Raw genomic sequence first — 25,705 nt, forward strand, 5'->3', positions numbered from 1 at the left:
TTAAAAATATTGAAAGCAGTCTTGTTCCCTTGCGGAGATATAATTTCATGTAAACTGTTGTTTACGAATTCAGCCTAGATCAAGATAAGTTTATTAAGATATTTTTCTTAATTAAATCTTCACTTTAAAAAAGTGACACATTTCCCAGAAACCAGACTTTGTTGGTGTCTTGAAATTCCCTTTAAGCATTATTCTGTAAAGAGCAAAGATAACTGGTCTTAGGCACGTCTAGTATGTACAGATATACAGATTAACTTTATTGATCCCCAGTCAGACTTTTTTCCCCCTCATGAGTTAAAGAAAAATAAACATCTCACAATATTTCTCCGAAGTTCTAAAATGTCATTTTGGGTTGACTGAAAAGGTACTGAATTGAAAAGGTTGACTAAAACCACGACCCACATGAGACAGTTTCTTATCCATATTTTATGATCATTTTAAATACATTTTCTTTATGAAGAGCTGAATTAAACTGAATAGAATCCATTTCATTACTATAATTGGATTTACCTTTACAGGTATGGGTTTGTGGAAAATAAACATCTGCATTTATTCTAAGGATGAATAATTACTAACAAAAGAAGCACTCTGCATTTTTCTTAAATTTTCTATTGTCATTAAGATTGCTTAGGTGAACAAAATGCTTTTTCCAAAACCCAAATAATATAAACAAAACTACAAAATAACAGAATTTGTCCTTCAGTGAGTCTATAATTTTGTACTTTTTTGGAGTGTGGTCTGTTTTTACCTTTTCCTACAAAAGAAAATTACATCACTATGAATGAAATCACAATAGTATGTTTTGATATATAATAAACTTTAATATCTCACATGAAAGACAGCACTTGGAGGGATTACACTCTGCAAATACAGTACATACTCTACTTGAATTTGCCAAACAAAGAAAAAAAAAAGCAACAGAACCTGGCATAGTAGGGTTTTTAATCTATACTAGTTGCTATGGCTTACTGTTATTTTGGGAACCTAAGAATCTTTTGTGTTGAATCTTGGAAAGTGCACCAGAACAGGCAGTCAGATTTGTTGCATTTCTAACCATAGTTTAGTTTGACTGAAATCTTCAGCAGAAATATGAGACATTAGTGCCACTCGCTGGCAGAAATACAGCATAGTCTGAAGTTGCAAATGCTTACAATCAATTCAACATGAGAGGACAGAAAGGACGAAAAGCCTCCTGTACTGTATCTATGAGGAGAAATAATACAGACAGTTGGTATATGTTTCATACTGGATTAAGACAACATAAATATGTATCATTGGCTTTAAAGGCAGCATCAGTCAGCAGCAGTAGAACCAGAGGAAAGAGGAGAGAAGAAGTTTGTGAAAGAGAAAAAGGAGGTTTCCAAGCTGAAGTGAGGGGACGTTTGGAGACGCTGGGCTGCGAGACATGAAGAGTGCAAATTTCAAGTCCCGGCTCAGGCTCTGATGGCGGCGGGTCAGATTTCGGCGCTCCCTACAGGTACATACCGTTGATGAGGTAATCCGACTCCTCTGTGGTGAGGGGCCGGGCTTTCTTCAGCTTGTGGCGAACAAGCCTGAGACGACAGCCAATCATGAGCAGCAGCAGAGCGGTGATGATGAGGCCAAGAGCCAGAGGAAGAATCGCACCTGTGTGTGGGATGGGGGGGGGGGGGGGTGTAAATATGTAAAAACCCTGATAGTTGGTTCTTACCCAGTATGTGAATTATTACCCCGCCCCCCGAAGGGAAGGCAAGGGGTGTTGTTTTTGGTTCGGTTTGTTTCTTTGTTTGTTAGCAGCAAAACTACTGGTTGAATTCATACCAAATTGTGTTTACAGATTTCCAGTGACCCAGAATAGGTGTCATTACATTTTGGGAAAAGTAGGTCAAAGTTAAAAATTTATATGAATTTTTAAAATCTTTTTTTCTTCCATTTACTTACAATGGGCAAAATTTCAAATGTCTGTAGCAGCAAAACTATTGGTTGAATTCATACCAAATTTGGTTTATAGATTGCAAGTGACCCAGGAAAGATCTGATTACATTTTGGGAAAAGTACATCACAGTTCACGTTTTTATGAATTTTTTAGTCTTTTTTTTTCTCCCATTTACTTTTAATGGGCAACCTTTCAAATGTCTATAAAAACATCAGTTTAGTTTCAGTTTAATTCAAACTTGGCACATATATAAAAGCAGTTGATATGATGACATCAGCTGGATCCATGCCAAAATAAGCTATAATATGTGCGAGGGGCGGGGTTTGTTGCGGGGTGGCACCACTTTTTTTTTTTTTTTTTTAGACTTTTAATACTGCTGCTACACTACCTATCGACACACATCATACCGTTTCTTTGACCAAGTTTCACATCACATACTATACTCTGATAGGTTGATTTCTAATAAATTATCATGTCTGCAGTGAAACATAGTAATTGGTTGGTAATTGTTTAATTGATTAATCATAAAAAAACAGTCCAGTCACATCATTATCACATATTCAGCTTTGAAAGTGTCAGAAATTAGTCAAAATTAAAGCTTATTTTTATATGTCCACATGGCCCGGCTTCTTTATTGATTGAATTTGTTTCACGTCATCAGTAGTTGGAGTCAGTGCACAGGCCGCAGTAATTGTTACATTTCAAGGTAAAATCTAATTTGGAAAGTCGGCCTCTGTAAAAAGAGCACAACTAAAACTGCTGCCAGCTGAATTGAAAACAGCACATCTTTAATGTTTTTATAGAAGTGTTGTAAATTAGTGTTTTGCTACAAGCACTTCTTCATACAGTGCATCTGGTACTTATGCATTTTGTATTTTGCAGTTATATAGCTAATGCTGATGACAAATAAATACATGAATCTAAATCTCAATGACTGTTTCGCACATGAGTGATTATGACACAAGTGATTTTAGTATCACAATGTATAAATATGAAAAGTCGTTAAAAATGTCTGATTATTTGAATGAGATAATAGTTTTTTTCAGTACCTTCTATGTCATATGACCCAAAAGAATTGCTGAACTGTATCACTACACTGGATACATACCATGCTATTTATCCAATTTTAATATTTCCTCCAGTTTCTATTTATATTTTTGTGGAAAATCAGTCTTTTTCCACTGTAGTCTCAATGTCATGTGACCCAGTGATTCCAATACTGAACTGGAATAGTAGAATGGACACAAAAGACACATGTGTTTTCATTTAATATTAAGCCGTCTTCTGTTTTCAGTAGAGTCCATGGCTCTTACCAGACTCTGGGACTGGATGTCCTCCTCTCACTGGAACTGGTTTAGAGATGGGGTCACTTTCAGTTTGGCTCTGGGACACTTTCGGGGCAGCTTTAACAAAAGTACAAAAATAGCAGTGAATCAGCAGCACTATGAGACTAGTGTCTGATGACGTTCTGCATTATTCATATAGATTATATTCACTTTAGACGCACCTATTTCTGTCTGTTTTGTGATTGGTGGAGACACAGTCGCTGGTTTGAAGGCCGGACCTGAAAGAGAAACCACAAAATTATAAGGCTGCATCAAAACTTTATTAAAATAAAAAGAGAAACAAACACGGAGCAGGGCCTCACTTTTCTGTATACATTCAGTGACACAGTCCGACTCCTGGAGGAAGTTGTTATGGTTCCCCTGGCAACCACCATACAGGAAGTGTTTGCATTCTCCTGCGTCCTGGTCGTAATACCACCGAGGGAACGTTCCTTTACAGGGTCCGACGACTGGAGCTGAAGAGCACGGATCTACAACGGTCGCATAAAACATTTTTACTATTTTTTCATTCCTTTAACTTTAGGAATAAAAATCTATAGTGTTTCAAAACAGCTCACCCATCATTTTGTTTGCATTTAGATCATTTTAATGCAGTGTGTATAATTATTAATTTACTTAAGGTCTACTTCATAAGAACAGGTATAGTGTACGTAGAAAACCTGAGAACAGCTACGTCATGTACTGTATGTGTCATAGGTTATCTTCACACTGCAGGTCTTAATGCTCCATTTTTTGGCTGAAATCTGATTTTTTTGCATGGAAATTTTAATCATTATGAGACTGCCATCAGACTCATGTGAACAGTCTACCTCCCTGAAGTGATGCACATACAATGATGTAAAAGTCAGATGAAATGTCACACGACTTCACACTGAAGTCGAATTACAATTTAACCACATACTATTACAGCACAATACAAGAATACACATTTTAAAGATAATGTGAGTACAGATATTTTTTTACTGAATAAACCAGGATTTAGTGGCTCTTGAAATGGGAGATATTCAATACATTTAAGGTCTAATCAGGCAGTGAGTTGCAGAGTTTTGCTGCTCTAGGTTTTTGAGCAAAACAATGTTTGACTGAATAATAGTTAACAGTTCCCACATGAAGCTGCTCTGACAAATCTGCCGCAGCATCTACAGTCGTCCATGTGGAGAAAATGCTTGCTACAGCTGGTTTTTAAAGACACTTATTCATATTGTACATCTGCAACAGTTATGTTAATGAAACTTTTATTTACATAACAAATTAGATAAATACTTTCTTTATATTCCAGTATTAATTATTGATTCATGCTGAATGTCTCACTCTCGCATGGTAAAAGGAAAAAAAAAAAAAAAAAAAATCAGGGAAAACCCGATGGGCGTTTCTCACCATTTATAATAATATGCTGACATAGTGATTAAGAAGTAGTGATAAGCTGATAAATTGAACTTACAGACAACCAAGAGTGTGCAAAAGGTCAAATACAGAAGCCAACATTTACTCATACTCATGCAAAATCTGATTTACAGTCAATTCTTTCATGACAAACCGGGTTTCTTCAGGCTGGTAATGATCTAATTATCAGACATTTTAATGATACATTTTTAACTATTTCTATGTTTTTGATTGATTGCTGTGATGTTCTGCCACAGATTACTGGGAAAAGGCGTGAATCATTTTGGCAGTATATTTCGAGGAGTCTTCTTTCATTTTAAGTGCTCAGTTCCATGATTTTTTTTGTAGCCATTTCAATATTTGTGCATAACTGACACCACGTCTGAAATGACTCATATCTTCCCAGTAATGTGCAATCACATCAAATGGCTACAGTGTTATTTATATCTCTAGCATAGCATCTTAACATCTTTAGTCATCTGTTTTTTTGTCATTTTCAGCCTTATTTGTCAATAAACATTCGCTTTAAATCTGACTTTGGAATGGATGTGACTAATTCTGGGTTTCAACGTTTCTCTTTCCAAAACAATAAAATGTCTATGATCATTGGTATAAAAGAAAATAAAAATCTTGACATGTAACAGAGCATTTGGAAATGAAAGAAGACTCCTGAGAATGCACCTCAACTCAGTTATACTTGCATTTAAGTGACATTGGGTAAAGGAGCTCTTTCTTTTTTGCTGCGTCTCACTTTGATTCAGGGATCAGATGGCTTAGAAGACAGAGGTTCTTTGTTCGCGTGGGCATCGAGCTGCTTTCCCATGAAACGCAGAGTGGCCCTGCAGTATCACCAGCATTTGGAGCCCAGTTCTGCGACTCACAGGCTGCCTGCAGGGCTCCATCTGCTTCAGTGTCCAGACAGACACACGCTAAAACCCTCTCTGCTTCATCGCAAAGCACAAATGCACTAATGACACAGCAATGCTGAATTATATTGTTCAGAGAGCATTTGAACAGGTGCAGCTGGGGCTGAAAGAAAAGTCTATAGATCACGTTCCATCCATTATAACCTCTTTACACAACACAGAGCGCTGCTTTAGGAATCTCTGTGCAATTATTTGGTGACTGATGTTAAAAAAAACAAGACAAGATACAATTTGAATCTGTCAAAATCAGTGAACGCATGAGCATAATTGGTCTGTTTTACTCGTAATTTGTTTAGAAAAAATTTAAAATCTAACCAAATGACAGTTTGTCATCAAAATAAGGCAGCGTGTTTTCTCAAAAATTTGTTAAATCTTTGTTTAATACAAATTTTAGCCCAAAAACACATTTAAATACCAGATTTGAGCACCATTATCTTTGCAATCCAAGGAGTTTTAACAATCTGTCAAAGTGTGTAATACATTTTCAGACATTTAAAAGGCTTAAACATTGATCTTATTGCAATTATTTTATGGATATTTTTGGGCAGGAGTAAGAAACTAAAAAAGGAAAGGTCCTTTGAAGGTAATCCTTGCCAAACACTGACTAAAGCTCTTAATTTTATGCATGCACATGACATACCAGTCATTGTACGGTCTTGCTAATGTAATCCACTAACCAGGAAACAATATGGTCTCCCAGTTGGCAGGTGGGTGAGTGTCAATCAGTGCTCAATATGGCAGATATGACCGCCTTCTATTTGACCTGAAATCTAATTTACAGAGATAAAACTTAACAATAAGCCACCAGATCACTTAGAGGGCAAAATAAACACCAAAACAAACTAGAAAAGCACTTTCAGAGCACAGACCTCCACCAAGGCAGATCAGTCCCCGCCCCCCCCCCCCCCCGCCCCCCCACACACACACACTCCGCAAATTACGACCAAAATGTTATCATTTGTTCCTTGTGCCAGTATCAACATTTCCTTAAAAATTTCACCAAAATCCTTCCATAACTTTTTGAGTTCTCTTGCTAACAGACAACCAAACAGACAAACCCTGATGAAAACATAACCTCCTTGGTGGAGGTAATAAGACCAGGAGGACTCCTGGGGAAAAAAATGACAGACTTCAAGAGAAGTTCAACTTCAGACTTAATCGAACCATGTAGGTCTGAAAACAAAGCTCTTCAGACATGTTTCTATCACAGTAAACACTACCTTGACTGGCTGTGGCTTCCAGCTGAAGGTCTGAGCTTTGTGACGATGTAGTCTTGGTCCTGTCCTGAGTGGATACGATGCTCTCCATGGTCTTCCTGGGCTCGGTCTGGAGCATGGAGCCGTCCTCTGCCTCTTCTGTTTGGGTTACAGGTCGATGAGGGATGGGCAGGTCAGCAGGGTGGGTCACTGACTTCCTGCTGCCATCAACTAAAAACAGTAAAACAAAGATTATTGTCACATTTCTCCACATTCTTCTATTTTAACCCTTTATCGGGCAAGTGACTATTTTTTAATTTCCACATACATTACAAGACAGTGAGGACAATGAGTCAACAATCTCAGGTCAAATGTGGTCTGCAGGGTCCACCTCTGAATGAACAGTGAGTGTACCTGCTTTGTTAGGTACCATGAAGTAATGGTACTAATGTAAGGAATGATGTTCAAAGGGATAATGTGGATGTGGACAGGTGTCTGGATCAGCACTTGTGTCGTTCTAATGTTCTAAAAAAAAAATGTTCCTAGCACCTTACATGTGTTTTTCCTGTATTTTTTATATATACATGTTGGATTTTTTTTTTGTCACTTACAGGTAAGGAACCAAATATGGTAACTTCACTGACCTACATTTTCTATTTAACAATTTTTTAAAAAATTGGAAAAATTGCACAAAAGTAATAAAGTCTTGTTATGTCCACTAAGTTTGAAAATTTGAATTTCATTGTATTTCAATGGGTGCCCTACAAAGGGTTAAATAGTCCAACTGTTAAAATAGTAAAAGGCTGCTCCCATTAAAAATGACCAGTGAATGAGAAGGCGTTCTTACAGTTTGGACAGAAGTCTTCATCAGAGCGGTCTGGACAGTGTTGTTTGCCATCACAGGCGTAAGTGATGTCGATACAACAGCCATCGTCACACTTAAACTGGTAGTTGGAGCAGTGACCCGTACAAACTGAACAGAAGGGAAGAATAACACGTCACCACAAAAATCTGCTAATGATCACTGGACAAAAGTTATTCTTCTGAAGAAATTCTGTATAATAAGCCTTAAGAGTTTTGCTAAAGCATCAGATCACAAGGTTAAGATGAGTTTTAGTGAGAAATCAGTGCATCAAACAGGGGTCTAAAAGCACATCGTCACCTTCTGCTTGGTGTTTCGGTGCCAGAACAGTGACAGACACATTGTCAGTGCTCTTCTGACCCACTGTGTCCGTCACCGTCATCTGGAAAGTGTAGACGCCCTCCTGAAGACCACTGATCTTCAGCAGCCCTGGATGAGTCACCTGCAACAGAATCATAAAAATAAGAGCACAATGAGAAACAATTTTACTGTGAGATTTTAAACAGTTACAAATAAAACCCCTCACCACCCACTGATTCTGTCAAAATGATAAACTAACAAAACAAATTGACACCAGACATAAAGGGGGAGTCGTCAGATGGAGAGGAGAGAATTAACCAAAACACCACAACAGATCTGTTCCTCAAAACAGCAAAATCCATTAGAGATGTTTGAAGATGTACACTCTTTGGTGACAACGACCCAAACAAACAGGAAGTCACCGACCTCCTTATATCTCCTCCCATCCAGGTCGATTGCCTTCAGCTGTGGTGGAGCATTACAGGTGCACATAATAACTCCTGATCAGCAGAACCTGGAGTCAGACTGTGCCTGTAACAGTTAGTCCATGTGGCTGGTGTTTTCAGTGAGTTATGGTCACATCCCACCCACTTTTCATAAAACCAGCCCATGTGTCACACTCTTTAGGCTTTAACCCTTTTAACGGGCAAGTGACTATTTTTGGTCATTTCCACATACATTATAAGACAGTGACAGTAACAGTTGAAGCGAGAACAGTGAGGCAACAATCAGGTCCAATGTGGTCTACAGGGTCTGTAAGGTCCACCTCCGCATGAACAGTGAGTGTGCCTGCTTTGTTCGGTACCATGAAGTAATGGTACTAATATAAGGAATGATGTTCAAAGGCAGAATGTGGATGTGGACAGGGGTCTGGATCAGCACTTACGCTGTTGTAATGTTCTAAAATACAAGCTCCTAGCACCTTACATGTGTTTTTCTTGTAATTTTTATATATAAAGTTTTTGGATTTTTTTTTTTTTTTGCCACTTACGGGCAAGGAGCCAAACATGGTAACTTCATTGAACTACATTTTCTACATAACAATAAAACATTTTGAACAAGTGGTGCCAGGTACAACAAACCCTGCCCTCACACATATTGTAGCTTATTTTGGCATCGATCCAGCTGATGTCATCATGTCTATGCATGTGCTGATGTCAGCATATCAATTGCTTCTACATATGTGCCAAGTCTGAAGCAAACTGAAACAAAATTGATGTTTTTATAGACATGTGAAATTTCACCCATTATAAGCAAAAGGGAGAAGAAAAAAGAATTGAATAATTCATAAAAAAAATTGAAAGTTCGACCTACTTTTCCCAAAATTTAATGATATGTATTCTGCATTTCTGGCAATCCATAAACCAAATTTGGTATGAATTCACCCGATAGTTTTGCTGCTAGAGACATTTGAAATTTTGCCCATCATAAGTAAATGGGAAAAAAAAGAAAAGATTTTAAAAATTCATACAAATTTTTAACTTTGACCCACTGTTCCCAAAATGTAATGAGATCTATTCTGGGTCACTGGCAATCTACAAACCAAATCTGGTATGAATTCAACCAAAAGTGTTGCTGCTAGAGCAGGGATGTCCAATCCTGGTCCTCGAGGGCCAGTATCCTGCATGTTTTAGATGTTTCCCTCTTCCAGCACACCTAACGGTCATTATCAGGCTTCTGCAGAGCTTGATGATAGGCTTATCATTTGAATCAGGTGTGTTGGAAGACGGATACATCTAAAACATGCAGGATACTAGCCCTCGAGGACCAGGATTGGACACCCCTGTGCTAGAATGTTAACAAACAAATAAACAAACATACAAACCGAACCAAAAACAATACCCCTTGCCTCCCCTTTGGGGGCAGGGTAAAAATTTCACAAAGGTAATACACTCTTGTTATTTATGTCCTCCAATAACACACTAAGGCTGAAATTTAGAATTTCAGAGTATTTCAATGAGTGCCTATAAAGGGTTAAAATTGCACTTTACAAACCTATGGCTAATGTCACAGAGGGTTTGACCACTATTTATATACAGATATATGATATTTATGCAGTTTAACACAGTCCTAATGCAACATATGACAAGAGGCAATGCTAGTTTTCAACCCTTTTACCTAGTTGGACCGAGCCTTTGCTGCAGCCGCCCCCACCCTATGGAACTCACTCCCACAAAACATCAGGAACTCAGACTCAATACAAAACTTCAAATCACTACTCAAAACTCACCTGTTCAAACTTGCATTTTCTTGAGCCTCTTTTTTTCTCTCTGCTCTGTTGGTTTTGTTTGTTTGTGAAGCATCTTTGAGTGTCCAAAAAAGTGCTATATAAGTGTGATGTATTATTATTATTTAGTTGGACTTGAACATACACAAAACTTACACATTATAATAAAAGCACAATATACTAAAAATACAAATGTACAATAAAATCATATTCTGGTCATCAGATACATGTCATTAGATTGATTTAGCTGTGTATTTGACAGGCCTTCACAGTGAAAAGTAATTTGCACTACTTGCATAAAGAGCTAATAATGTGCAATAACTTGTATGTTTCCTTTGAGGTGAATAGAAGGTGGTGCTGCTGCCCTTTGAACAGCTGTGCATGTAATAAAGTCTTATCACTGTATGTGCAGCAAGGCATTATAGGGGCTCTGGACACAAGTCACGCTGTTGACTTAACTAATGTAAACACACTGCTGTAAGTTGACACCAGTCACTGGGAGGATTAGTCTTCTCATACTGCAAATGCAAACGGTGTTTTAGACCAGTTTATAGTGTTTTTTTTCTCTCAGTTTAGTCTGAAGCAAGTTAGAGCTGCACAAAAATAACCGTCCTACTTTCAGTCCATTACACTAAACACTTATTTAGGGTTTAATAATGTGTAAATGAGAAGATAAAAATGTGTTTAGAGAGCACATGAACCTGATAAAAAATAAAGCATACAACATTGAGATAAGTAGTTCTAACTAAAGATGCATTTAGACTCACTCTTCACAGACACTGTCATATTTATGGACTTTCCCTCTCACCTGCTGCTGGTAAGAATTCATGTCACACTCAACACTGACCTTCATATTGATGGCTGTGTCGCCTTTGACAAGTGTCCACTCATAGCGGTTGATCCCGTGGTCGTCCACACTGTCTCGTCCATCCAGAACAGCCCAGTCTGTGGGCAGCTGGATCACCACATCCTGTCCAGCATCACTACGAGGAGGCTCATCCACCTCTGGAACATGCAAACACAAAGCACCACTAATATGGGAAATGAATACAACATACTGTACACAATCCATGAGCGTTTTTATTATCATGTAGCCTAATTGGAAAACTACAGTCATGGAAAAAATTATTAGACCACCAAAAGTCATCACAGTCAATGGTTATGCAATCAAGTACTAACTCCTGTGTGTATCATGTGACTAAAACAGACAGAAAAGAAAACATGGAATGCCTAAAAGCACTGTTTTTGTCAGTACAATGCCATAGATATTGATGTAAGAACTGAAGTGATTTTGGTTATTATCAAGAAAACATGGAAAATGGCTAGATATCAGCTCTGAAATTAAACTTTTATGAGCTATTTTTGTTGTTCTCATTATATTTGTCCAAACAAATGTACCTTTAGTTGTACCAGGCATTAAAATGAACATGAAATTGAAGAAAACAAGGGTGGTCTAATAATTTTTTCCACGGCTGTATGTTAGTCACTTTTTCTCTATTTCTCTGACCTAAAATAAAAGAATTTCTGGACTTTTACGTAGTAAATAAATGAACCCAATCTGCTGTTGTGGCCTGATCTTATTTTACTAGGGCTGAGTCTTACAGGCAAATCATTAACCCACAGACTTTATCAGACAGAGCTGGATACGTGTCAGCTCAGGGGTGTATGAAACTGTTAAAATCACATATACTGAGTCTATTTTTAGTCACAGGTTAAAGATGAATGTGCCTATTACATTTATTCAGCCTATTTTTAATTTGACTTGATAATCAGCATGGAGTTAAAATGAATGAAGAGGATGAAAGTGCAAAAGGGTGTCAAACTCATTTTAGTTCAGACCAATTCACTCTCAAGTGGATCAGATCAGTAAAAGACCAGCATGATAAGCTATAAATGACAACTCTAAATCTTGTCTTTGTTTCAGTGTGAAAAGAAGTCAAATTACATTATGAAAATGTCTATCCTTTCAAAAAAATGTGAATAACCTGAACAAATATGAACAACCTGGAATATCTTAAGAAAAGTACATGAAATTTTAACAATATTATGCCTGCTACTAAATGTTTTGTGTCTTTGTAGATACACCGTGATCTGTGAATTGTAATGCATATGTATAAATGAGGCATTCGAGGCATAATATTGTTAAAACTGCACTTATTTCAGGTTCTTCACAGTTTTTCCATCATGTAATTTCACTTTTTTTGCACTAAATCAAAGACAAAAAAATCAGAGTTAATGTTATTTATAGGTTATTATGTTATTATTTTACTGGTCTGGCCAACTGGAGATCACATTACACTGCAAAAATCAAAATCTTACCAAGTGTATTTTTCTCATTTCCAGTCAAAATATCTCATCACACTTAAAATAAGACATAATCACCTAAAGAGTAACTTGTAAGTGAGATATAAGAACTTATTTTAAGACTTGAAAATCTTATTTCAAGAAATCTAAGATCATTTTTACTTGTTCCATTGGCAGATTTTTTTTGCTCAATTCAAGATTTTTTTCCTTAATTCAAGCAAAAAAAAAATCTGCCAATGGAACAAGTAAAAATTATCTTGGTAAGATTTCTTGAAATAAGATTTTCAAGATCTATTGTCTAAAAATAAGTTCTTTTGCAGTGTAATGTGATCTCCAGTAGGCCAGACCAGTCAAATAATAACATAATTACCTATAAATAACATCAACTCTGATTTTTTGTCTTTGATTTAGTGCAAAAAACTGGAATTACATTATGGAAAAACAGTGAACAACCTGAAATATGTGCAGTTTTAACAATATTATGCCTCAGCTTATCATTTATACATATGCATTACAATTCACAGATCACAGTGGATCTACAAAGACACAAAACATTTACTAACAGACATTATATTGTTAAAATTCCACTTACTTTTCTTAAGATATTCCAGGTTGTTCATATTTGTTCAGGTTATTTACATTTTTTTGTGAAAGGATAAACATTTTCATTGAGATATTTTGACTAGAAATGAGAAAAAAGCACTTGGTAAGATTTTGATTTTTGCAGTGTAGACTGTATAGACCAGTGTTTTTCAACCTTGGGGCCTGGACCCTATGTGGGGTTGCCTGGAATTCGAATGGGGTTGCCTGAAGTTTCTAGTAATTGATGAAAAAATAAAAAAATATATGGTGAGTTGATAGAGACGATCACAATACATAAAAGACATAACAAAACTGTGAAGCTGAAACTGAAGCACTGTGGTACTGTTTATCTTTCAAATGTTCATTGTGGTCGGTTTCAGGTGCTGCAGCTCTTTCATAATTCATAGTTTGAGTTCTTGTTTGTTCAGTATTAATTGTCAGCCTTGTAAATCCAAGCTGGACTGACTGTACATATCCTGACCAAGGAAAATCAAATTCTCACTTTGTGCAGTAATCTACACCTGTTTTTTTCTGCCTCCACCCATAATAATATACATTATATAGCCTAAATATCGTCTAAAATTAACGTTTATTTGCAAAAACAAATTAATTTCAGCAAAAAAAGAAAGTCTCCGTTTTGAATGTCTGGGGTATCCAGATATTTGTGCTGTTAAAATGGGGTCAGGAGCCAAAAAACAGGTTGGAGACCAGTGCTGTAGACACCTGGATGTGCCCCTTGTAAACTTATGCATGTGCTGTGAGCTGCAGCCGCTCAGTGGATGGTCGGGTCTCCTACCCTGGGTGTCGTCCTCCTCCTCCCCGGGCCTCCTGGCAGTGCCTCCGGACGGGCCCTGGAGGTGTCCCCGGGTGGTGTTGGGGCTCCGGCTGTAGGTGGTGAAGCCCTGCTGGCGGGCGAAGGAGCAGACGTTCTTGGCCCTGTAGGTGCAGTTGAACAGGTAGCAGCTCAGACTGTCCCCGGCCTGCCTCCCATCCTCCTGGACCACGGCCACGGTGCAGTGGGCCTGGGAGCAGCATGCGTGCAGGCAGTCCTTCCAGCTGTACACCCTGTCCGGGGCCAGCAGGAACGTGGCCCCCTGCTCGATGGAGTCCTTGGCCCGGATGATGCGCTCCTCGGCGGCGTTGAAGTCACCCACGCAGGAGTCGACGACCTCCCCCGGTGCCCTGTACGCCTGGTCCTGCTGCAGCTGCTTCCGGAACTCCTCCAGCAGCTCCTCCACCCCTGATATCCGAGACTTTAAATCCGATATTTGCGACGAGCGCGTGTCGGTGCGTCTTAGCGCGCACAGCAGCAGGACGCACGAGAGCAGCCGCAGCCGCAGATGCTGAAGCTGAAGCAGAAGCAGGGCCATTTTGTTTACGCGGTCACACAGCCTCCTGCTTTCCTCCCACGCATCAGGGTCCACGCGGAAAACACGGCTCCCTACATTCAAATACAGCTGTAAAACACGACGGCTGCTGTAAAACACGACGATTTACACAAAGGGTGGGCACAGGCACAGGGGCTGTGTCCTCTAACGATGCTGAAAATCTGCCGTTGTCATGGTGAGGAGGAGACGGGCACGAGGAGAGACCGACGACTGGTTAACGCAACCACTGACGTCATATGATGCGTAATAAACACCTGTAGCTCCGTGTTTATTGATTAAACCACAGGTGTCAAACATGCGGCCCGGGGTCCAAATCCAGGTCCGGTCCGGCCCCTGGGAGGAATTTGTGAAAGGCTAAAATTCCACTAAAATATTAATTATCATTTTAGGTCAAGTTCCACATTCAAACCAATTCAATCTCAAATGGGTCAGATCAGTAAAATCCTACACTGTAAAAAAAAAATGACTGTAGAATTAACACCAAAAAGTTGTAAAATTGCAACATAAAAAAAATTGTAAGTGACAATACACTCTCAAAAACAGAGGTCAGAACATTTATGTACCTTTAAGTACATTTTTTAAGAATGTTCTCTCAAAAGTACAATATTGGTCTTTAGGAGGCCAGAATTGCACCTTCAGACTATGAAAAAGGGTCCAAAGTTCTGTAAAGTCCAAATGTGTACTATAAGGTACCCTGCAGCATTCAAAATGTGTGTAGACCATGAGAATAGGCGATAGGCTAGGAGAACTGAACAGTAGGCCTAATTATAGTTCAAACATTAGGCTTAGCACATTATTTATTATGTATCATACTGTAATTACTCTATATTATATTTAATAATAAGTTGTGTTTTAATTTAATAGCCCAATGATAATAGCCTGATAATTTATTTAACTTATTAGAACCTCTGATTATTGCCATAATTTCTGTTTTATCAAGTTTTCATTCACACCTCCATGTCTTGATGTCGTAGCTTGCCTATGCGGTTTTTTTTTTGTTTTTTTTTCTCAATCAAGCCACCGGTTCAAACTTTAAACATCATGGCATTATCAACTATATGAGAGTTTTCTTTCTATGTAAAGTACTTAAGGTACAAAAATGGACCATTTCAAAAGGGTACAGAAAGGTCTCTCAAAAAAGTACACCCCCAGTGACAAGCATTTGTACCCTTTTAAGTACAAGCTGGTACCTCTGTTTTTGAGAGTGTACAAAGCAAAGTTGTTTATTTGAAAAGATTTTTGTGTTAACGATTGAATCCAGTATAGCTGTAGTTTTTACCGGAAGAGGATGTGAACAAAACCAGATTTGGATGTAGAAATGATGTAGTTCTATTGCTTTTAGAAAATAAAACTGTAAATTAAATACAATGTGGTGCTGTTCAAATTTCAAGACCATTATGTTGAAATAACGGCATATTTGCTTATACATATATATATATATATATATATATATATATATATATATATATATATATATATATATATATATGTGTGTGTGTGTGTGTGTGTGTGTGTGTGTGTGTGTGTGTGTGTGTGTGTGTGAGTGTGTGTGTGTGTGTGTATATATAAAGTTATTAAAAAAGTAAACATTTAACAATGTAACATTTTAAATTTGTAAATTAATGGGCTGGTAGAGTTGATAGAGCAGCTCGTCCAACAACCAAAGGGTTGGTGGTTCGAATCCTGGCTCCAACTGTCCATATGGCCAAGTGTCCATGGAAGACACTGAACCTTAAACTGGTCCCAGTTGGACCTGGTGGTTTTGGAAAGTGCTTTGGACACCATAAAAGTGTTTAAAATGTGTTAAATAAGTGCAGTTCATTTACCATTTAAATCCAGTGTTAAATCTACATGTTTAAAATGTTAAATCTACATGTTACTCCGGAAATATGTTTACAGTTGGATGTGTTTTTTACAGTATTGTTCTGGAAACCACAGCTGCCAATTTTTTTCCGTAAAAACATCAGGATTTTTTTTTTTACAGTGTACCCAATAACCTATAAATACTCATAACTCCAATTTTTTCTCTTTGTAAATGTCAATATTTTCATGTATTGACACTAAAACAAAATATAATTTCACAAAAAAATGTGAACAACCTGAAATATTTTAAGAGAAGTAAGTGCAATTTTAACAATATTCCACCTGTTAATAAATGTTTTGTGTATTTGTAGACCTACTGTGATCTGTAAGTTATATATAATGTACATGTGTAAATGATAAACTGAAGCATAATATTGTTAAAATTACACTTATTTTTTCTGTTTGTTCATGTTATTCACAATGTTTGAAAGAATAGTTTGCAAATATAAACATTTTCATAATGTAATTTTACTTTTTTCACTCTAAGACATGAGAAAAGTTTGGAGTTGACATTATTTATATATTATCATGTTATTATTTTACTGGTTCGGCCCACTTCAGATCAAAGTTAGCTGAATGTGGCCCCTGAACTAAAATGAGTGTGACACCCCTGGATTAAACACTTAAGGTCTGTTTCTCTAGTTATCCTGTCAATAACAACAATTTTATACGAGCGTTACTCCAAAAAGATATTACAACATTACCCTGTTATATCTCATTGGAATAGGTTGGTAGATGATATACCATGGAAAAAGGTCTGGCTTCTCCCTAACAGATATCTGATTACCAATAAAGTAAAGAAATATCCTTTTAACTCATTCATAAATTCTATCCAGCCAAATCTTATATTAAAAATAGATTTAAGAAAGATATTGATATAAACTGTAGCTTTTGTAATGAATGTCCTGAAACTGTTGTTCATTTATTTTGGCACGGCCCTACTGTTAAAACTATTGGGCAAAAACTTTGTGATTTTATTCCTAATAACATTGAAAGACATTTTATGTTGTTTTGGAGGAATGTATTGTTTGGCCTGTTTGAAAGGAGCTTGCTCATAAGTGAATCTCTATACCTGATAAATCTTTTAATTTTAATGTTGAAATTTCCCATTCATTGTTGTAAACACTCAGCAAAAAAGTCGTGCTTTACTGCATTCTGTAATAATTTCAAACAATACATTCTCTCAGTTAAGTACTCTGAAAGCGAAAGGCAATCAAAATTGTTGAAATTTTTACTTCCCTTAATATATTCATCTGAACTCTGAACTTTGACACCCCTTGTGTAAATTGGTATACTTCTTTCTCTTTTTCCTATCCTCTTTTTCTTCTCTCCTTTCTTTCTGTACATGATTATAATTAAGCACTTATATAAAGTCTTCTATTGCAAATTTTTTTTTGTATATTTGATATGAAAAAACACTATTTTTGTATTGTAAAATGTGCTGTTCTAAATAAAAAATATATATATTGATTAAATACTTATTCTATCAATGCAACCACTCTATTACCTCTAAAATGGAGAGATGTATATTATGTCAAGTCGGACACCACATTGTAATTCATTATAACTCTGTAATTACATATTATATTCAACGACAGAGCAGCATTTAGTACATTGTTAACTTATTAATATTGTTTGGTAAATTTCCTATCCATAAATGTAGAGTGTTGAAAATGACCCCCAGTTTACACAGACCCCCTGGCTGTATTTGAACAGTACATTTGCAGTATTAAGTTTATAGACTCCCCCCAAATGTGATAAACCATTAATCTATATGAAGAACTTTTTAAAGAGAACTAATGTTTAAGAATCCCTTGTTATGTATTTGTTTGTATGTTAAGATTGTTGTAAGTACTTGTGGTCTTGTCAATTGTATGTTAACTGTAATCTTTGAAATAAAGGTTAAAAAAAAAAAAGCTCCACATTTATTAAAGCTTTTTTGAATTATATCTTCACTTAAATTTAAATGTATTGGATTTAAATTGATATAAAATCTGTTCTTTATTGTATCAGTGATAAGATTAGGGAAATGCATATTAAAATTTAAATTATATTAATGTAAATCAAGTGTCAAACTCATTTTAGTTGAAGGGCCACAAACAACCCAATATGATCTCAAGTGAACCCACTAAAAATGATAGCATTATAACCTAAACATAATGTCAACTCCAATTTTTTCCCCCATGTTTTAGAGTAAAAAAAAGTAAAATTACATTTTGAAAATGTTTACATCTATGAACTATCCTTAAAAAAAATGTGAATAACCTGAACATCCATGAAGAAAGTGAAATTTCTTGATAAAAATAAGTGCAATTTTAACAGTTTTGTGCCATGGCTTATCATTTATACATATGTATTAAACTGACAGATCACATTCGATCTACAAAAGCTCAATATTTAGACACTGAAAACACTATTGAAGTTACAGATAAGAATGTAATTATACATTTTGACCTGAAAAATTCTAAAATATATTTTATTTAATCCATTATCACTAATAAACTGAAAAAAGCAACAAAATCCATTATACCAAGAATTCTTTAAATGGAATGATCACACCCCCTTCAACAATAGTACTGACTTTTTATTATATATTGTATAACGTATTTTGTCTGTAATGTTTCATTCTATTGTTGTGGTTTTTTAATAAAGGTATAAAGTTCAAAAAACAACAAAAAAAAATCATCCTATGACGCAAGTGGTGCAAAATTTTCCCATCAACTGTAGAGATCCAATTCGTGATCAACTAGTTGAGGACATGATAAAGCAACAAACAAAACAAAACCATTTACTTTATTTGTACCCCCCTCCCAGTTTGTGTGATTTAAAAAATGAACATGGTGAATGATTTCATCCACATATTTCTGAAATGGAAACCAGATACCAAAGGGCTTTAACCCAACTAAGGTGGTTCAACAGTAATGTCCCTCAAAGAGCTGACTACAGCTGAGGTCTAGTCTTCATTTGTGCTATATGTTCATATCTATAAGTACATTTGACCAAAATAGTCCATATTATCATCAGATTGAGAGGATACACTAAAAGGAGCCGATTTGTACATGTTTACAAAACATAAAATCGTGATGTGCTGCAGAAATTCAGATTTCAGATTACAGATTCAGCCCAATTTAGACAAGATCAGATGTTTTACCTCCAGTGACATTATTCTGTTTAAGTAAATAAATAAATATAATGTTTGAACAATTATTTTTCGATATATATGATCTGCATCTACATCAACATTCCTTTATCTATGTAGGTCTTCTCTGACATATTACACTTATGTCAAATTTCCAACACATTTCTTTCACAGTTTCAAGATGAACATTTTTATTCAACAATAAGACACAAGAATCTCGAGTCAGGTTAGATATGAAACAAAATAGCCACACTTGTAATGATCATTTCATCATTTATGACATTATGGTATAAAAAAAAGAGAAAAAAGTCAAGGCTCTTTCATGTGAAATTTCAGATTTTCATTACAACATAGATTTGACTGAATGATCATAAGTACACAAGCAAGATAAACACACAAATGTCAGTGTACAACAGTAAAAACTGAGCAAATGATCTGATGTTATATTAATTAGTAACTGAATATTATCTTCTGTGATTTATGACACTAGAAAATACAATACTATACAAACTTTTGTTTCACATGTTCATTAAAGACTCTGTCCAATCCACATTGGAGACGATTTAACTATGTTAATCAATCATAAGGTACATAAAAGTCATTCACATGTAATTATATAACACATTATTTACATGTTTCTGAAAATAAAAATGTAGTTTTGCATTACAAAAAGGAAATGTCGAAAAAATTAAATAAGAAAAAAGGGCATGCGTTGACGTCCTTCAGATTACCATAAAGATTAAATTAAAACACATTTAAATAAAGTAGTGATATATGACTGCATCAAAACAAAACATGAGTACGGATGTAAATTTAGATTTTTCAATGTAGTAATTTGTATCTCAGGCTTTATTATAAAAACTTGTCAGTCCCCATTTTTGTAAACTTTACGTCTTGTAAAGACAGGAGAAAGTGTTTGACAGTTCTCAGGATTTTATTGATATTCGTACTTGTCATTTAATGCACCTGTAACAAAAACCTGTCCCATCCATTAGGCATAAGAAAAATACAGTGGCACTTCTCAGTAATTCATGCCTCCAAAGTGACCTTTAGTTTTTATATCAGCCAAACACACAAAGGTCTTCTCTGTAAGGATGGAAAGCTGCAGAAAACACAGGCTTTTCCCTAAAAGTTGTTTTGCTTGTATCAATACTGAGGTAAAGAGGAGAATACTGAGCTGTTGGGACTTAAGGCCCTGACTTCTTTGAGTGGTTGTTGCCACGTAAGGCTTCAGGTCGGCTTCTGTCTGTAGTCTGTGATGGCCTTCCAGAGTTTACACAAGACCCCACCTCTGTCAACAGCAGGAGAGAAAAAAGCAGAAAGTCACAGTATATTCATGAGGTTATATGTCATGACATTTGAACAGGTTCTGTTGACCTGACAGTAACACAATGGCTTCTTCTCCTTTCTACCTGTATATTGTTATTTTTGCTCTCTGCCAGTTGTTTTTTTAGGCATAACCACTGGGAGGCGCAATTGTATTGTGTTTTGTCAGTGGTGGAATTTATTTAACATAATACTCTTCCTCAAGTACAAACTTGACGTGTTTTTTTTTGTTGTTGTTTTTTTCATTTTATATTACTATACTTCACTACACTACTGCCCCACATGTATATGGTGTTTTATGCTGCAAACAGATTTTAAAAAACACTTTCCAAAGTGAAGATTCTTAAAAACTCTGGTTTGTGACTTTGTGTGTATCCATGTTCAGAACATTTTTAAATAAGTAATTTTTCTGCAGTCATTCTCATTTATTAGCAAATTTGCAAATGTCTGTTATTTTTTCGTATGATAAAGCTGCACCTGAAACATCACATCCAAGTGTTTAAGTCAGCTTATTTTACAGACATATTTGCATTGACCTGTGGGTAGAGATATTTTGTAAAACTAGTCGTGTAGACAGACCGATGGAGAAAATATCTGACTGGAAAAATATCCACATCAGTGTGGATGAGGCATACATCTCAGAGACAAATACTCTACTTTTTACTTTGTGTGACAGCTTTAGTTTCTTTTCAAGCTACAAGTTTTTCCCCTTCCTGTCAACTCACAGTTCTGACCAGAGCCACATGCACAAAAGCAGCGGAACTCTGTAAAAATACTAGTACACCATAGTGGAAATACTCCAGTACCAGTACAGTACCAGTTGGGCTTTCAAGACCTTACTTAGAATCTGAAGTATGTGAGTGTTATCAATATTTGCTGTGTAATAAAATCGTACCTGCCAGTGTTTTACTATCATCTATGATGTGTTGGATTCCTGTCACTGCTGCATTTAAGTGTAAGTTGCAATGAAATCTACTTTACAGCAGATGAGTGATTCTCTCCGGTACAGAGTTGAAGCCAAAAAAAAAAAAAAAACAGATCTGAGTCACATATGAGCAAAAAGACCTGGGGCATTTTTGTTTGTTTCCATTTACTGCTTTCTGAGGGAGGTGTGACATATACATTGATAAACACATCAGTCTGTTTACACCTACATTACAATGTATTATTCAGTGTCTATTTAATGGTTATATGTGTATGAGTATCACAATAACCTACAACCTGATATGATGCTAATAAATGAGAATGACTGCAGAAAAATTACTTATTTAAAGATGTTCTGAACAATAACTGACCTTTTTATTTTACTAATACAGACTTTAGGAGAAAACCATAAAACTCCTTTAAACACAGCCTACCACACACTATTCGAGTAACGACAGAAAATGTTTAAGTATAAACTGTTGAGTTTCACTTCTGCTTTTCTGTTACCGAAAGAGCTGAGAGTGTCAGCACTCATTTAAAGTACTGAATACAGAAGTGAAACTGTTACCACTCATCAGAAAAGACAAACATCGGTTTATTACCTCAGTCTTAAACTCTTCAGATCGTCTCTGGTTACATCATGGAGGATGTCGTTCAGTGTGTACTGTTCATTCAGTATCTTAAAAAAAAAAAACAAAAAAACAAAAAAACAATCAATTAACTCTAGCAAGAAAGACAGTTTTTCACAGTTACACCTGATTATTCCACCATAAACTGGAGTTGACAGATAAAACATCATGTACTGTGAATCTGCTGGTGAACCATGTTACTGTGCTTTACAAGTTCCTCTTAAACAACACTGTGTGGCGTTTAGGGACCCACCAAGTCTATGGAGTCCTGGTCGGCTCCGTAAAGCCTCAGCCATCGTGTCAGCTCGGGGTCTTCATCTCTCTCTGCAGGTTGAGTCTCTGTAACACCTGATGATGTGGGAACGTCTACAGAGATAATGTAAGCAGCACTTACCAAACAGCGGGTGTAACACATTCAACACACATCAACTGTGTGAAGGAAAAAACTGCAAAAATAGGCTCCAAATTAGAAGCAAGGTAAGCATGATGACTATAAAAAACATCATCAGATCAGAGAGACCAGAATTCAAAGATAATTCAAATGAAGTGCATTAATTAAGGTGGAGGTAAAGGAAATAATATATTACTAATAATAACATAAGCTATGGTTGACTGCTTGTTTCTTAATCCTCTTCTTAATTCTGTCATTGATTATAAACGGATGGAGACTATATGGACAAAAGTATTGGGACATGTTGAATTCAGGTGTTTCTTTTCCAACTGGGGTCCGGGATATAAAACAATAATGACAAATGCCATAATATAGTTTTATATTGTGATAAATATCATTGCATGGCATTGGTTAGTTTTATTTAAATTGTTATCTTTGCTTCCAAAATGCTTCAGAGATGTTTTTTTTATGTCATTTCTCTCAACATTGTTTTTAGTTTGTTTTTTTTTCCTAGGATTTTGAATGTTCTACCTCAAAATTTCTAAAATAATTTTCTTGCTTTGCCTATAAATAATAATTTTCTACCACATCTAATCATATACTTTCTTAACATCCCACTAAGAAAGAAAAATCTCCCATTAAACTTTAAAGAAATATTGATGTTTATAAACTATATGGACAAAAATATTGGGACACATCATGGCTACAGCTCAGATGACGTCCTGTTCATGCTACTTTAAGATAAAAAAAGAAACACCTGAATATAACATGTCTGAATACTTTTGTCTATATATTGTATTTATCGATGACACTCAGACTACGGTCAGACAGCAGGTCTTAGTGCACAATTCAGATTTTTGGGTGAAATCTGATTTCTTTGTGTCCTTGTTCATATTACACATTAAATGCAACTTCTATCAGTTTTCAGTATGAACAGAATGCGACCCTGAAGTGACCCGAATGCGCACAAGAGGTCCTGATGTAATATGTGACCGCACAGGCACGCACTGTGTTTACGGATGTAACACTCCTGGAATGCAGAATTATGACGTTTGTCACATTTCAATGAAGTGAAAGTCAGATAAATGCGACCTGGCCGTTCAGACTGAAGTCGCATTGCAAACTAGAAAAGCACTCGGAGAGCGCAGACCTCCGCCAAGCGCAAAAATTCCCCACATAATCGGTGATACAAATCCTACATTTATTTTTTAAAATAAAATCCGCCTTCTGGATCAGATCCGGATCAGCCTTTGAAATGTGACAGAGGACCCCATTGTCAATTCCTGAGTTAAATTTCATGAGTTTTGGTCAATAATTAAGCGAGATATTGGGAAACGAAAATTTTGGCCCCATTTACCACAATGTTAACGAAAATTTCAAAGTGATCCATAATCCAGGATTTCTTCCAGATCACCCCCAAAAGTTAATCATTTCTTCCTTATCCCATTTCCAACAAACCCTGAAAATTTCATCAAAATCTGTCCGTAACTTTTTGAGTTATGTTGCACACTAACGGACAGACAAACAAACAGACAGACAAACAAACCCTGGCAAAAACATAACCTCCTTGGCGGAGGTAAGTATCGGATACGTATCGGATTTAGCATCACATATGAAAGTGGCCTGGGTCAGATTTAAAAAAAACAGATTTGTGCTGTTCAAACTGTCTTTAACAGATCGGCTACAGGTCGCATATGGGGAAAAAAATCTGATTTGGGCCACATTTGCCTGCAGTCTGAACGTAACCTTAGATTTAGGTGAGTTTTTCATTCCAGATCCGCCCACTGGAGCCACAGCTGGGTGTAAAATGTAAAAGAATACACTAACAGAAGTGGTGCAGGTATCGGGTACATTGGGTGAAAGTACTGACCTGTGGGCTCAGATCGCAGCCTCAGTAGTCTGATCTCCTGCTCTCTCTCCTCCAGCACTAGTTGAAGGATGGCCTGGTACTCTCGCTCCTTCTCCAACAGCTGCTCTAACAACCTGAAGTCCAACAGGTGAAGGGAAAACAGCAGGAAGGTTTATGTAAGAGGCCATCAGTCAAACGCTGACAAGTTCATGAATAATGATAAAGGCTGATGGTTACTTGTTGGTTTCCAGCTTCATCCTGCCCAGCTCCATGCTCACAGAACGCTGGGCATTGTGGGACTCGTGCGAGACGGTGGAACTGAGCGTGCTCACACCTGACGTGGCCACGGTGTCGTCGTGAGCGGCGACCGGAGGCACACGGCTCTGGTGTGTGGAGTTTCTGTCCTGTTCAGTGTCGTCGTCCACATCGTCCTGGTCGGCCGGGTCGCTCTCTGAGGCTAGACTGAAGTGAGGCCTGAGCTCTGAACACAGATATGACACAGATATAATAAAATCAGTCAGAGTTTGGCTTGTTTCAGATCATTTGTGATGAGTCTCTGAGTCCATCTACCTACTGGGAGGCTGAAAACAAGTAAGAAGGACGTTTCTCTGTTCTAGGGCTGCATGATTTAGTGAAAAAGTGATTGTGAACAGTGTTGCATGAGTCTACTTATTTGGTTTTCAACGCATATGCACAAATTACTGCTAATTTATAGTGCATTTTCTCTCCAACTCAAACATATACAGGGTGGGGAAGCAAAATTTACAATGAACATTTAGTTGTTTTTTCTCAGCAGGAACTACGTCAATTGTTTTGAAACCAAACATATATTGATGTCATAATCATACCTAACACTATTATCCATACCTTTTCAGAAACTTTTGCCCATGTGAGTAATCAGGAAAGCAAACGTCAAAGAGTGTGTGATTTGCTGAATGCACTCGTCACACCAAAGGAGATTTAAAAAATAGTTGGAGTGTCCATAAAGACTGTTTATAATGTAAAGAAGAGAATGACTATGAGCAAAACTATTACGAGAAAGTCTGGAAGATACTATTAAAGAAGAATGGGAGAAGTTGTCACCCGAATATTTGAGGAACACTTGTGCAAGTTTCAGGAAGCGTGTGAAGGCAGTTATTGAGAAAGAAGGAGGAC

General features: G+C 36.6%; 2 protein-coding genes across 2 annotated transcripts in view; both read right to left on the reverse strand.

Annotated features, from left to right (window-relative positions):
• Window positions 1–798: 798 nt before the first annotated feature.
• Window positions 799–14,631, reverse strand: lrp11 (low density lipoprotein receptor-related protein 11). The gene is made up of 9 exons (XM_030128498.1): window positions 13,838–14,631; window positions 11,003–11,160; window positions 7,929–8,070; window positions 7,614–7,739; window positions 6,791–6,997; window positions 3,564–3,731; window positions 3,423–3,479; window positions 3,229–3,318; window positions 799–1,626 (listed from the first exon to the last, which is right to left on the reverse strand). Exons 1-9 carry the CDS (start codon window positions 14,409–14,411, stop codon window positions 1,472–1,474), a joined length of 1,677 nt encoding a protein of 558 aa, XP_029984358.1. The 5' UTR covers window positions 14,412–14,631; the 3' UTR covers window positions 799–1,471.
• Window positions 14,632–19,597: 4,966 nt separating this feature from the next.
• The window catches only part of map3k5 (mitogen-activated protein kinase kinase kinase 5), a 119,501-nt gene continuing 113,393 nt past the window's right edge, over window positions 19,598–25,705 (reverse strand). The window contains exons 26-30 of the mRNA XM_030128496.1: window positions 24,788–25,031; window positions 24,572–24,684; window positions 22,564–22,676; window positions 22,284–22,360; window positions 19,598–20,722 (exon numbers count right to left, since the gene is read on the reverse strand). Coding sequence (XP_029984356.1) covers window positions 20,662–20,722; window positions 22,284–22,360; window positions 22,564–22,676; window positions 24,572–24,684; window positions 24,788–25,031 — 608 coding nt within the window. The 3' untranslated portion in view covers window positions 19,598–20,661. The remainder of the gene's footprint in view (window positions 20,723–22,283; window positions 22,361–22,563; window positions 22,677–24,571; window positions 24,685–24,787; window positions 25,032–25,705) is intronic.

The sequence above is a fragment of the Sphaeramia orbicularis genome, chromosome 24, assembly GCF_902148855.1.
Source record: "Sphaeramia orbicularis chromosome 24, fSphaOr1.1, whole genome shotgun sequence".
NCBI lineage: Eukaryota > Metazoa > Chordata > Actinopteri > Kurtiformes > Apogonidae > Sphaeramia > Sphaeramia orbicularis.